This window comes from Carcharodon carcharias, chromosome 12 (assembly GCF_017639515.1).
Source record: "Carcharodon carcharias isolate sCarCar2 chromosome 12, sCarCar2.pri, whole genome shotgun sequence".
In the NCBI taxonomy this organism is placed as follows: domain Eukaryota; kingdom Metazoa; phylum Chordata; class Chondrichthyes; order Lamniformes; family Lamnidae; genus Carcharodon; species Carcharodon carcharias.
This window is the reverse complement of record NC_054478.1, coordinates 1326417-1340562: the sequence shown is the minus strand read 5'-3', so window position 1 is coordinate 1340562 and position 14146 is coordinate 1326417. Positions and strand designations below refer to the sequence as shown.

The window sequence follows — 14146 nt, the reverse complement described above, 5'->3', positions numbered from 1 at the left end:
CCTTGGGATGAATTTTTGCTGTGTCTCCCAAATTACTCCCAGAAACTCCTGCCATTGCTGTTCTACTGTCTTTCCTGCTAGGCTCATCTCCCAGTCAATTCTGGCCAGCTCCTCCCTCATGCCTCTGTAGTTGCCTTTATTCAACTGTAATACCGTTACATCTGATTCCAGCTCTTTCCTCTCAAATTGCAGGGTAAATTCTATCATATTATGGTCATTCCGGCAATACTACAGGAGACTTGTGCTCCAGAACTTGCTGCACCCCAAGCCAAGCTGTTCCAGTATAACTACAGCACTGGCATCTACCCAACTCTTATGATCCCCAGCAGAGGTTATCACTGGACAAGCCTGATTCCAGGGTGGAACCCAGCTTGATAGATCCTAACTTTTAAATATTTGTTTAGATACGTGAGAGGGGCTACTGAACAGAGTCAGCTAACGAACTTTTAACAGAAGCATAAAACATTTATTAAACAAGAAAAGATGAACTATATTACAATACACCTTCACCCACAACTATACCTTCACAGATATATACAGATTTGTAAGGATAACACAAGTTACAAGAACTCTCTTATACTCTAATGTTTACAGTAGGTGCGCAGTCCATGTAAACCAATAGGTGACCTGTGGTCAGGCACACCACACTCTGAAACCAAGTGGTAGATGTCACCTCAATCCCATGCTATGGATCTCTCATCCACTCCCCCCAGATGCTTGTCACACCGCAAGCCAACCAGTCTCACTGAATCCCGTCTTTCACATGAGCATTTCCAATCTCCACTCTCCAAGAACTCATTTTAGAATCTTCTCCCACTCCGATGCTACCTCTCGGGCACCTTCCGCAAGGGTTGACCTCCAGGGTTTCGAATTCCTTCTGATGTTCCTCTCCCCTGGGCCACCACATGCATTCAAGCTGTCTTCAACACGCTCTCTCTCACTGATTCAGCCATCAACAGTACACCATTGCTTCACATATCCATAGCAAAGAGCTACAGACCTTCAACCATCTCTTTTGACTTTCTGGCCTCTTGCAAGCTGTACTCACATTAAATCTGCTTTCTGCAGCTTTTGTCTCTTTAAATCTGAAGCTTGGAGCCTTTCTTGGAGCCTTTCTCTCTGCCCCTCACTTTTAACTTCACTTAACAGGACCTTTTCCAGGTTCCTGTCGATCCCTTGGACTAGAAGGTTGTCTTGGGACTTTTTCCTGTTCCAATCCCCTGGATTTTGGGATCTTTTCTTGAGTTTGGGACTGGCTATCTGTCACCTCTGCTCTAGTCTTTCCTGGCAGCTACTTTCAAAACCAGCTGAATGCAAACAGCTTCCAAATCAAACTACTGTTTCTAGTCTCTTCTGTGTGTGTTTGTGAGAGGGACCTGCCTCTCTGGATCCCTGTTTCTAGGCTGCAGCAGTCATAAAACTCTCATTAGAAATGCAGGCACCTTTTAAAGTGAAACTAAAATTCAAAATACAAATCAAACTTTAAAGCTAAAACTCATTCCTAACACCCACAAATACAAATATAACTTACGTAAACTACCTCTATTTCTTAACACCAACAATGTGGGCAATTTCCCAGGTATGTCCTTCCCACAAGAAGCAGAACAAATCCAACCCGTCCAATTACCACCTGATCAGTTTACTCTCAATCATCAGCAAAGTGTTGGAAAGGGTCATCAACAGTGCTATTAAGCAGCACTTAGAACTGAACTGGACTAGCCATGAGTACTGTGGCAACAAGAGCAGGTCAGAGGTTAGGAATTCTGCAACAAGTAACTCATCTCCTGACTCCCCAAAGCCTGACCACCATCCACAAGGCACAAGTCAGGAGTATGATGGAATACTCCCCACTTGCCTGGATGAGTGCAGCTCCCACAATACTTAACACCATCCAGAACAAAGCAGCCCACTTGATTGGCACCCCACCCACTATCTTCAACATCCACTGGCCCCACCACTGATGCAGCTGTTCAAGAAGGCAACTCACCACTACCTTCTCAAGGGCAATTAGGGATGGGCAATAACAATGCTTGCCTAGCCAGCGATACAGCCGTATACTGTGAAAGAATTTTAAAAATTGAAAGGAAAAATGTACAGTTCCGCAAAAGTAAGAAGATTGAACAGAGTATAAAAACCAGCAAAGAATAACTAAAAATATAATAAGGAAGGGAGTGTGAGAGAAAGTTAGGTACAAACATAAAAACAGATAGTAAGACTTTCTACAGGTATTTTAAAAGGAAAAGAGTAAGTAAAGTGTTATAACATGGCAGGTGGTAATTGCTGGGCTGACCAAATCCCAAGAGAAACTTGGCCAAGCTATCACAATGATTTGTAATTTGTATTTTTATTACAAGAAGGTTTTTGCACTGAAATCAGAAGTAAAAATTCCACTACCACTTTTGGAGATGTTAAACATTAAATTAAAACAACTATTAACAAAGGAAAAGAAACTTAAACACACAAGATTACAGTTACATGGTTAAATTTAGTCTCATAGCATTTCCCAAAAGATTTCTAACTAGCTAGACTCCCAAATAAATGCCCTTTTCCAGGCAACAGTCCATATAGATTCTTAATCTATAAAACATCCAGTAATATTACCACAAGGTACCCACTGTGCCATAAGGGAGGTCTTTCACAGCTTCTCTCTCTCTGTCACCTGACAAACCCTTGCTTTCTGGAACAAGCAAGCATCTCTGTGGGGTGGCTGGAGGCTGCTTTTCACAGGTCTGTCTTCACACAGACCACTTTTCAGGATCTCACATGGCCACTCACCATACAGCTTTCAATCTTAAATATATTTTCTCCCTTTTGATCTTTAAAACCCATTATTTTAAACTTTCTTTTGAAGTTACCTTTCCCAGACTATAAAAATCTTTCATGTTGTCATTTTAGCCAGCAAATAAACTGAATAACTTTGCCTTATTTATTTACGATCTTGCCAGTGGTAAAACTTCTGGTCATGTCGCTTTGAAATTCAAACAGCTTCTCAACTTATCTGCAAACGCAAATGTTAACTCATCCATTTCCATTTCAAAATGCCTGTTTTTACACCTAACCTTTTTGATGAATTAAACCTTGTAGCCTGACTATCTTCACTTTAATTAAATTAGTCGCGTGCGCACACACACACACACACACACACACACACACACACACAAACAAAGCCCCACAAGCCATCTTCAGTATCCAACAGTAATATTAAGAAAAATGATATTCCCTTTACAAAAATGAATGTTGGTTCTCTAGAGAGTGAGTCTGGGAAATTAATAACGGGAAATAAGGAAATGGCAGGAGCATTGAACAGATATTATGTCTGCCTTCACTATAGAAGACAAGTAACATCCCAGAAATAATTATAAATCAGGAAGTGAAAGGGCGGGGGGGGGGAGGAACTTAAACAATTACAATCACCAGGAAAAGATACTGAAAAAACTATTAGAACTAAAGGCTGACAAGTTTCCAGGACCTGATGAACTTCATCCTAGGGTCTTAAAAGAAGTAGCTACTGAGATAGTAGATGCATTAATTTTAATTTTCTAAAATATCCTAGATTCTGGAAAGGTCCCATCAGATTGGAAAATGGCGAATTTAACTCTGTCCAAGAAAGGAGGGACCTACAGGCCAATTAGCCTAACATCTGTTATAGGGAAAATTCCAGAATTTATTATTAATGAGATTTTAGCAGGGCACTTAAAAAATCTACATGGTTTTGTGAAAGAGAAATCATGAACGAGCTTGTTAGAGTCCTTTGAGGAAGTAACAAGCAACATGGAAAATTCAGAACCTATAGATGTGGTGTATTTAGATCTCCAAAAGGCATTTGACAAAGTGCCACATCAAGAAGTGTGACTGCACAAAAAGATTTTATGTTTGTATGGATTAATATATTAGAATGGATGGAGGACTAGTTAACTACGAGGAAGCAGAGAGTAGGGATAAATGGGTAATTTTTGGGTTGGCAAAATGCAACCAGTGGAGTACCACAGATTTCAGTGCTAGGGCCTCAACTATTTGCAACCTCTATCACAGAATCACAGAATGATTACAGCACAGAAGGAGTCCATTCAGCCCATGTTATCTACACTAGCTTTCTGAATGAATAATTCCTAGTGCCCTTCTCCCCGTAACCCTGCACATTATTCCTCTTTAGATAACAATCTAATTCCCTTTTGAATGCTTCAACTGAACCTGCCTCTACCACACTCTCAGGAAATGCGTTCCAGACCCTAACCACTCTGTGTGAAAATGTTTTATCTTGTATCACTTTTGCTTCTTTTGTCAAACACATTGAAATTTGTGCCCTCTAATTCTCGATCCTTCCACCAATGAGAACAGTTTCTACTCTGTCCAGGACCCATCATGATTTTGAAAACCTCTACCAAATCCCCTCTCAGCTGCCTTTTCTCCAAGGAAAACTGTCCCAACTTCTTCAATCTATCTTCAGAACTGAAGTTCCTGGAACTATTCTGTGAATCTTTTCTGCACTCTCTCCAATGCCTTCACATCCTTCCTAAAGTACAGCCCACAGAACTGGACACAATACTCCAGCTGAGGCCAAACTAATGTCTTACACAAGCTCAACATAACCTCCTTGCTCTTGTACTCTATGCCCCTATTGATAAAGCCTAGGATACTACATGGTTTATTAACCACTCACTCAGCCTGTTCTGCCACCATCAGTGACTTAAACACAGATACACCCAGGTCCCTCTGATCCCTTTAGAGTTGTACCCTGTATTTTATATTGTCTCTCCATGTTCTTCCTGCCAACATGAATCATCTCACGTTTCTCCACTTTGAAATTCATCTGCCACCTGTCTGCTCATTTCACCAACCTGTCTGTGTCCTTTTGAAATTCTACACTATCCATCTCACGTTCACAATGCTACCAAGTTTCATGTCCTCTGCAAATTTTGAAATTGTGCCCTGCACACTAACTCTACTTCATTAAAATATATCAGGAAAAGCAAGGGTCCCAACATAGACCCCTGGGGAACTCCACTACAAACAGTCCTCCAGCCCAAAAAACATCCATTAATCACTACTGTCTGTTTTCTGTCACAGTCATATCCATGTTGCTAATGTCCCATTAATTCTATGAACTATAACTTGGTTCACAAATCTGTTGTGCAGCACTGCATCAAATGCCTTTCAGAATGACACCAAGAGGGAATCTAACCATTGCTGTTGACATTCAATGGCATTACAATTGCTGAATCCCCACTATCAACGTCCTGGGGATTACCATTGACCAGAAAATGAACTGGACTAGCCATATAAATACCGTGGCTACAAGAGCAGACCAAAGGCTAGGAATTCTGCAGAGAGTAACTCATCTCCTGACTCCCCAAAGCCTCTCCACTATCTACAAGGCACAAGTCAGGAGTGTGATGGAATACTCTCCACTTGCCTGGATGAGTGCAGCTCCCACAATATTCAAAAAATTCGACACTATTCAAGACAAAGCAGCCACTTGATTGGTACCTCATCCATAAACATTCACTCCTTCCACCACCGATGAGCAGTGGCAGCAGTGTGCACCAGCTACAAGATGCACTGCAGGAACTCAAGGACAAGGGCAACAGACACATGGGAGCACAATTACCTGGAAGTTGCCCTCCAAGTCACTCACCATCCTGACTTGGAAATATATCACTGTTCCTTTACTGTCGCTGGATCCAAATTTTGGAAACCCACCCCCCTCCCTAACAGCACTGTGGGTGTACCTACACCACATGGACTGCAGCGGTTCAACAAGGCAGCTCATCACCACTTTCTCAAGGGCAACTAAGGATGGGCAATAAATGCTGACCCAGCCAGCAAAGCCCACATTGCATGGGTAAATAAAAAAAATTCTATCAATGACTTGGACGAAGGACCAAATGTATGGCTGCAGAATTTGCTGATGGCACAAAGATAGAACACACAAGTTAGGAGCAGGAGTAGGCTACTCGGCCCCTCAAGCCTGCTCCACCATTTAATAGGACCATGGCCATTCTGATTGTAAATCAACTCCACAGTCCCATAGGCAGGGGAATAAGTTGTGAAGAGGCCATAAGGAGTCCGCAAAGGGATATATATAAGTTATGAGTGGACAAAAATTTGGCAGATAGAGTATAATGTGGGAAATTGTGAACTTGTCCACTTTGGCAGGAAGAATAGAAAAGCAGCAAATTATTTGAATGGAGAGAGATTGGGGAACTCTGAGGTACAGAGGGATCTGGGTGTCCTGGTACATGATTCAGCAAAGGTTAGTATGCACTGTCACAGGGTCAGTACCGAGAGAGTGCTGCACTGTCAGAGGGTCAGTACTGAGGGAGTGCTGCACTGTCAGAGGGTCAGTACTGAGGGAGTGCTGCACTGTCAGAGGGTCAATACTGAGGGAGTGCTGCACTGTCAGAGGGTCAGTACTGAGGGAGTGCTGCACTGTCAGAGGGTCAGTACTGAGGGAGTGCTGCACTGTCAGAGGGTCAGTACTGAGGGAGTGCTGCACTGTCAGAGGGTCAGTACTGAGGGAGTGCTGCACTGTCAGAGGGTCAGTACTGAGGGAGTGCTACACTGTCAGAGGGTCAGTACTGAGGGAGTGCTGCATTGTCAGAGGGTCAGTGCTGAGGGAGTACTATACTGCTGGAGATGCCATCTTTCAGATGAGACCTTAAATTGAGCTCCAGTTCCCTGTCCTGGACTCAGACATACACTGGAGATCTTGAGCTGTTTTTCAAACAAATAGATTGTTCAGTCAGTTTAATGATTGCTGTTTGTGGAATATTGTATTTTTTGAAGTGCAGGCTGGTGTTTGCTGTGGGCATCATTTTCAGGAATTCTGAACCATTGGTCCAGGAAAAGAAGTCCAGCTTCGTGTCATGTTTCCGAGAGTTCACGTTTCCGGGGGTTCTCTGTATCTGTGCCATGCTCCCCCGGGGCACGCACTGCCTGTGTGATGTTTGTGTGTGTGCTTTTTACAGGGATAAACAGAATAGGCCTCCTTATGCTGTTTCCGCTAACAAGGGGACAAGGAACGAGTTTCGCCGATACATGGCAGACCACCCAGGGCGCTACGACTACAAAAAAGCCCAGGTAAATGTAAAAGAGCAGCAAGAACATCGAAATGCAGTCACCCCTTCAATACCAGGAGCTAGCCAGAGCAGATAAGGGAGAGGCAGCCAGTGCATTGTACGCAGTATGGTGAGGTGGGGCATCTGGGGGAGTGATGAAGGGGAGAGGGTATGTCTGCAGGAATAGAGCAAGTGAGGGGGTTATACCCAGTGACAGTGTGTTATTATACAGGTAGGGGGAGTTATACCCATTGACAGTGTATTATTATACAGGTAGGGGAGTTATACCCAGTGACAGTGTGTTATTATACAGGGAGGGGAGTTATACCCAGTGACAGTGTGTTATTATACAGGTAGGGGAGTTATACCCAGTGACAGTGTGTTATTATACAGGTAGGGGGAGTTATACCCAGTGACAGTGTATTATTATACAGGTAGGGGAGTTATACCCAGTGACAGTGTGTTATTATACAGGGAGGGGAGTTATACCCAGTGACAGTGTATTATTATACAGGTAGGGGAGTTATACCCAGTGACAGTGTGTTATTATACAGCTAGGGGGGTTATACCCAGTGACTGTGTTATTATAATGGGGGGTTTTACCCAGTGACAGTGTATTATTATACAGGTAGGGGGGTTTACCCAGTGACAGTGTGTTATTATACAGGTGGGGGTGTTATAACCAGTGACAGTGTGTTATTTTTCAGGTGGGGAGTTATACCCAGTGACAGTATGTTATTTATAATTGTGGGGGGGGGGGGAGGCGGTGTTATACCCAGTGACAGTGTGTTATTATACAGGTGGGGGAGTTATACCCAGTGACAGTGTGTTATTCAGGTGGGGAGTTATACCCAGTGACAGTGTATTATTATACAAGCAGGGGGGGCTAAACCCAGTAACAGTGTGCTATTCAGGTGGGGAGTTATAACCAGTGACAGTGTGTTATTATACAGGTGGGTGGGGGCGGTTATACTCAGTGATAGTGTTATTATATGGGGGGGTATCACTGGGTGTCTGGGAAGAGTGCCCTGTAGTCAGCATCACCGTGAAGCAGTCACTAAAAAAAGTGACATCAGCACAAAGGTGAGAGCTGATTGGTGAGTTGTGGGTGTTTTTCTCCGGTTTAAAGTAGATTGGGCTAAGGAAAGGTAAGAATTCTAGTTTTTATTTAAAGCACATAAATAATTTAACTTTTTTTTTTACTGTATTTAACTTTAAGGGTTTTTTTTTCAACTAGAGGCATGACAGGGCAGCTCAGTCCCGTGTTATGTACCGCCTGCAACATGTGGGAAGTCCTAGACACTCCCTGTGCTCTGTCCGACCACGTGTGCAGGAATTGCCACCAGCTGCAGCTACTTGAGCTCCGAGTTTCGGTGTTTGAGCAGCAGCTGGAGACACTGAGGCACATCCACGAGGCTGAGAGTATCGTGGATAGCACGTTTTTAGACGTGGTCACCCCACAGCTTACGGAAGTGCAGAGAGGGAATAGGTAACTGTCAGTCTGAAGAAAGGTGTCAGGCAGGTAGTCAGGAAATCCCCAGGGTGCATCTCGCTCGAGAACTGTTTGCCTGTGTTGGAAAACGGTGAGAGTGACGGTTCCTCTGGGGAGTGCAGCCACGCTCATGGCACTGAGTGACTCAGCTGCATAGTGGGTGAGGAAAAGAGGGGAAGAGCAATAGTGGTAGGAGACTCAATAGTAAGGGGAACAGACAGGTGTTTCTGCGGCCGTAGACATGGCTCCAGGATGATACATTGCCTCCCTGGTGCCAGTGTCAAGGATGTCACTGAACGGCTGCAGGGCATTCTAAAGGGGGAGGGCAAACAGACAGAGATATACAGGATTGGATTGTCATATTAGTACCAATGACATAGGTAGAAAGAGGGATGTGGTCCTGCAAGCAGAATTTAGGGAGCAAGGAAACAGATTAAAAAACAGGACCTCAAAGGTAGTAATCTCCGGATTACTTCAGATGCCACGTGCTAGTGAGTGTAGAAATAGGAGATTAATCTAGATAAATGTGTGGCTGGAGAGATGGTGCAGGAAGGAGGGCTTTAGATTCCTTGGACATTGGGACCGTTTCTTGGGGCGGTGAGACCAGTACAAGGTAGACGGTTTGCACCTGAACTGGAACGGGGCCAACATCCTTGCAGAGGGGGTTGTTAGTGCTGTTGGGGAGGGTTTAAACTAACTTGGCAAGGAGATGGGATCCTGAGAGGAGGTTCAGCAGGGGGAAGATGCACAGACAAAATTAGAAGAGAGAGCAAGTGAGTCTGGAAGGCATAGAAGCTATAGGCCAGTTAAGGCACAAGAGAGTTTGGCAAGGTTGGATGGTATTTATTTTAATGCAAGGAGTCTGACAAATAAGGCAGATGAATTGAGGGCACAAATTAACATTTGGAATTATGATGTCATTGCTGTCACGGAGACATGGTTGAGAGAGGGTCAGGATTGGAAGCTCAATATTCCAGGATATAGGGTCTTCAGGCGAGACAGGGAAGGAGGTAAAAGAGGAGGGGGGTATTGCAATATTTTTCAAGGAATCAATTACAGCAGTAAGGAGGGATGACATCTTAGAAGGCTGCTCAAATGAAGCCATATGGGTAGAACTGAAAAACAAAAAAGGAGCAATCACATTGCTGGGAGTGTACTATAGGTCCCCAAACAGTCAGAGAGAAATAGAAGACCAGATATGTAGGCAAATTTCAGAGAAGTGTAAAAATAATATGGTAGTTATAGTGGGGGATTTCAACTTTCCCAACATTAACTGGGTTAATCATATTGTGATAGGTTTAGAGGGAGCGGAATTCTTAATATGCATCCAGGAGAGCTTTTTAAGCCAGTATGTAGAAGGCCCTACAAGAGAGGAGGCGGCCCTGGACTTAGCTTTATGGATTGAAGTCAGGTAAGTGGTAGAGGTATCAGTGGGGGAGCATTTTGCAGATAGTGATCATAACTCCGTTAGATTCAAGGTTGTTATGGAAAAGGAGAAGGATGGGCCAGAAATCAGAGTTCTAAATTGGGGGAAGGCCAATTTGAATAAGATCAGATATGATTTGGCCAGAGTGGACTGGGAGCAGCTACCTTTAGGCAAATCTGCGTCAGAGCAGTGGGACTCATTCAAGAAGGAAATAGGGAGAGTACAGGGCCAACATATTCCAGTAAAGATATAAAGGATGGGACCAACAAATCCAGGGAACTCTGGACGTCGAGGGATATACAGGATTGGATAAAGTGAAAAGGGAGGCTTATGGCAGATACCGAGGGCTCAAAACAGCAGAAGCCCTAGAGGAGTATAGAATGTGTAAGGGGGAACTTAAAAAGGAAATTAGGAGAGCAAAAAGGGGCATGAAAAAACATTGGCAGGTAAAATAAAGGAAAATCCATAGTTATTTTACAAGTACATTAAGAGAGGATAACTAGGGAAAGAGTAGGGCCCATTAAGGACCATAGTGGTAATTTGTGTGTGGAGCCGGAAGACATAGGTAGGGTTCTAATTGAATACTTTGTGTCAGTGTTCAGAAGTGAGAGGGAAGACATGGGTATGGGAATCAGGCAAAAGGACTGTGATATAATTAAAGAAATTAGCATAGAAAGGGAGGAGGTTCTAAGTGGTCTGGCAGGCTTAAAAGTAGATAAATCTCCAGGCCTGGATGAAATCTATCTCAGGCTGTTGAGTGAGGCAAGGGAAGAGATAGCAGGGGTGCTGGAATAATTTTCAATCCCTCTCTGGCCACAGGAGAGGTGCCAGAGGACTGGAGGACAGCCAGTGTGGTACCGTTATTCAAGAAAGGAGGAAGGGATAAACCAGGGAACTACAGGCCAGTCAGTCTAACCTCAGTGGTGGGGAAACTATTGGAAGCAATTCTGAGGGACAGAATTAATCTACACTTGGAGAGGCAGGGATTAATCAAGGACAGTCAGCGTGGTTTTGTTAAGGGGAGGTCATGTCTGACCAATTTGAATTTTTCAAAGAGGTGACCAGGTGTGTAAATGAGGGCAATGCATTTGACGTAGTCTACTTGGACTTCAACAAGGCTTTTGATAAGGTCCCGCATAGGAGACTGATAATGAAGGTAAGAACCCATGGGATCCAAGGCAATTTGGCAAATTGGATCCAGAATTGGCTGAGTGGCAGGAAGCAGAGGGTGATGGTCGAGGGGTGTTTTTGTGACTGGATGCCTGTGTCCAGTGGGGTTCCACAGGGTTCAGTGTTGGGTCCCTTGCTGATTGTGGTATGTATAAATGATTTAGAGTTGAATGTAGGAGGGTTGATCAGTAAGTTCGCAGACGACCTGAAAATTGGTGGGGTGATAAATAGTGAGGAGGATAACCTTAGATTACAGGAGGATATAGACAGGCTGGTCAGATGGGCTGATCAGTGGCAAATGGAATTTAATTCGGATAAGTGTGAGGTGATGCACTTGGGCAGGACAAACAAGGCACGGGAATACACGATGAATGGCAGGACCCTGGGAGGTACTGAGGATCAGAGGGACCTAATGTCCACCGGTCCCTTAAGGTAGCAGGACAGGTAAATTAGGTGGTTAAGAAGGCGTATGAGATACTTGCCTTTATTAGCCATGGCATAGAATATAAAAGCAGGGAAGTTATGCTGGAACTGTATAAAACGCTGGTTAGGCCACAGTTAGAGTATTGTGTGCAGTTCAGCAATCCGCATTATAGGAAGGATGTGATTGCACTAGAAAGAATGCAGAGGAGATTTACCAGGATGTTGCCTGGGCTGGAGAGCATTAGTTATGAGGAGAGATTGGATAGAGTGGGGTTATTTTCTATGGAGCAGAGGAGATCGAGGAGGGACATGATTGAGGTGTATAAAATTATGAGGGGCATAGATAGGGTAGACAGGAAGGAACTTTTCCCCTTGGTGGAGGGATCAACAACCAGGGGGCATAGCTTTAAGGTAAGGGGCAGGATGTTTAGAGGGGATGTGAGGAAGACTTTTTTCACCCAGAGGGTGGTGGGAATCTGGAACTCACTGCCTGAAAGGGTGGTAGAGGCAAAAACCCTCATAACATTTAAGAAATATTTGGATGTACACTTGCGATGCCATGACATACAGGGCTATGGGCCTAGTGCTGGAAAATGGGATTAGAATAGTTGGGTACTTGTTTGACCAGCGCAGACTCGATGGGCTGAAGGGCCTTTTTCTATGATTCTATGGTGGGGTTATACCCAGTGACAGTGTGTTATTATACAGGGCGAGTTATTCCCAGTGACAGTGTGTTATTATACAGGGAGGGTTATACCCAGTCACAGTGTGTTATTATATAGGGGGGGTTATACCCAGTGACAGTTTTATTATAGGGGATGGGGTTAGACCCAGTGACATTGTGTTATTATACAGGGGGCGGGGTATTCCCAGTGACAATGTGTTATTATACAGGGGCAGAGTTATACCCAGTAACAGTGTGTTATTTTAGAGGAGAGGGGGGTGTATTATACCCAGTGACAGTTTGTTATTATGCACGGGGGTGTTATACCCAGTGACAGTGTCTTATTATACATGGGGGGCGGGGGGCGGTGTTGTACCCAGTGACAGTGTGTTATTATACATGGGAGGTGGGGGGGCGGTGTTGTACCCAGTGACAGTGTGTTATTATACAGGGGGGGGTTATACCCAGTGACAGTGTGTTATTATACAGGGGGGTGTTATACCCAGTGACAGTGTGTTATTATACATGGGGGGTGTGCGGTGTTGTACCCAGTGACTGTGTGTTATTATACAGTGGGGGGTTATACCCAGTGACAGTGTGTTATTATACAGGGCCGGGACGGGTTATATCCAGTGACAGTGTGTTATTATACAGGAAGACTTTTTTCACCCAGAGGGTGGTGGGAATCTGGAACTCACTGCCTGAAAGGGTGGTAGAGGCAAAAACCCTCATAACATTTAAGAAATATTTGGATGTACACTTGCGATGCCATGACATACAGGGCTATGGGCCTAGTGCTGGAAAATGGGATTAGAATAGTTGGGTACTTGTTTGACCAGCGCAGACTCGATGGGCTGAAGGGCCTTTTTCTATGATTCTATGGTGGGGTTATACCCAGTGACAGTGTGTTATTATACAGGGCGAGTTATTCCCAGTGACAGTGTGTTATTATACAGGGAGGGTTATACCCAGTCACAGTGTGTTATTATATAGGGGGGGTTATACCCAGTGACAGTTTTATTATAGGGGATGGGGTTAGACCCAGTGACATTGTGTTATTATACAGGGGGCGGGGTATTCCCAGTGACAATGTGTTATTATACAGGGGCAGAGTTATACCCAGTAACAGTGTGTTATTTTAGAGGAGAGGGGGGTGTATTATACCCAGTGACAGTTTGTTATTATGCACGGGGGTGTTATACCCAGTGACAGTGTCTTATTATACATGGGGGGCGGGAGGCGGTGTTGTACCCAGTGACAGTGTGTTATTATACATGGGAGGTGGGGGGGCGGTGTTGTACCCAGTGACAGTGTGTTATTATACAGGGGGGGGTTATACCCAGTGACAGTGTGTTATTATACAGGGGGGTGTTATACCCAGTGACAGTGTGTTATTATACATGGGGGGTGTGCGGTGTTGTACCCAGTGACAGTGTGTTATTATACAGTGGGGGGTTATACCCAGTGACAGTGTGTTATTATACAGGGCCGGGACGGGTTATATCCAGTGACAGTGTGTTATTATACAGGGCTGGGAGGGGTTATACCCAGTGTCAGTGTGTTGTTAATCAAAGGGGGTTTTTACCCAGTGACAGTGTGTTATTATACAGGGGGGGGGGGGTATACCCAGTGACAGTGTGTTATTACACAGGGGTGGGAGGGGTTATACCCAGTGTCAGTGTGTTGTTAATCAAAGGGGGTTTTTACCCAGTGACAGTGTTATTATACAGGGGGGGGGGGGTATACCCAGTGACAGTGTGTTATTACACAGGGGTGGAGTTATACCTAGTGACAGTGTGTTATTATACAGGGGGGGTTATACCCAGTGACAGTATTATTATACAGGGGTGGGGTGAGTTATACCCAGTGACAGTATGTTATTATACAGGTGGGGTTATACCCAGTGACAGTGT

General features: G+C 44.4%; 1 protein-coding gene across 3 annotated transcripts in view; it reads left to right on the top strand.

Annotated features, from left to right (window-relative positions):
• ankzf1 (ankyrin repeat and zinc finger peptidyl tRNA hydrolase 1) overlaps positions 1–14146 on the top strand; it is a 96490-nt gene that overhangs the window by 64378 nt on the left and 17966 nt on the right. For all 3 annotated transcript variants that reach the window (XM_041201402.1, XM_041201403.1, XM_041201401.1), the window contains one exon: positions 6969–7080. In XM_041201402.1, the coding sequence (XP_041057336.1) occupies positions 6969–7080 (112 nt within the window). The remainder of the gene's footprint in view (positions 1–6968; positions 7081–14146) is intronic.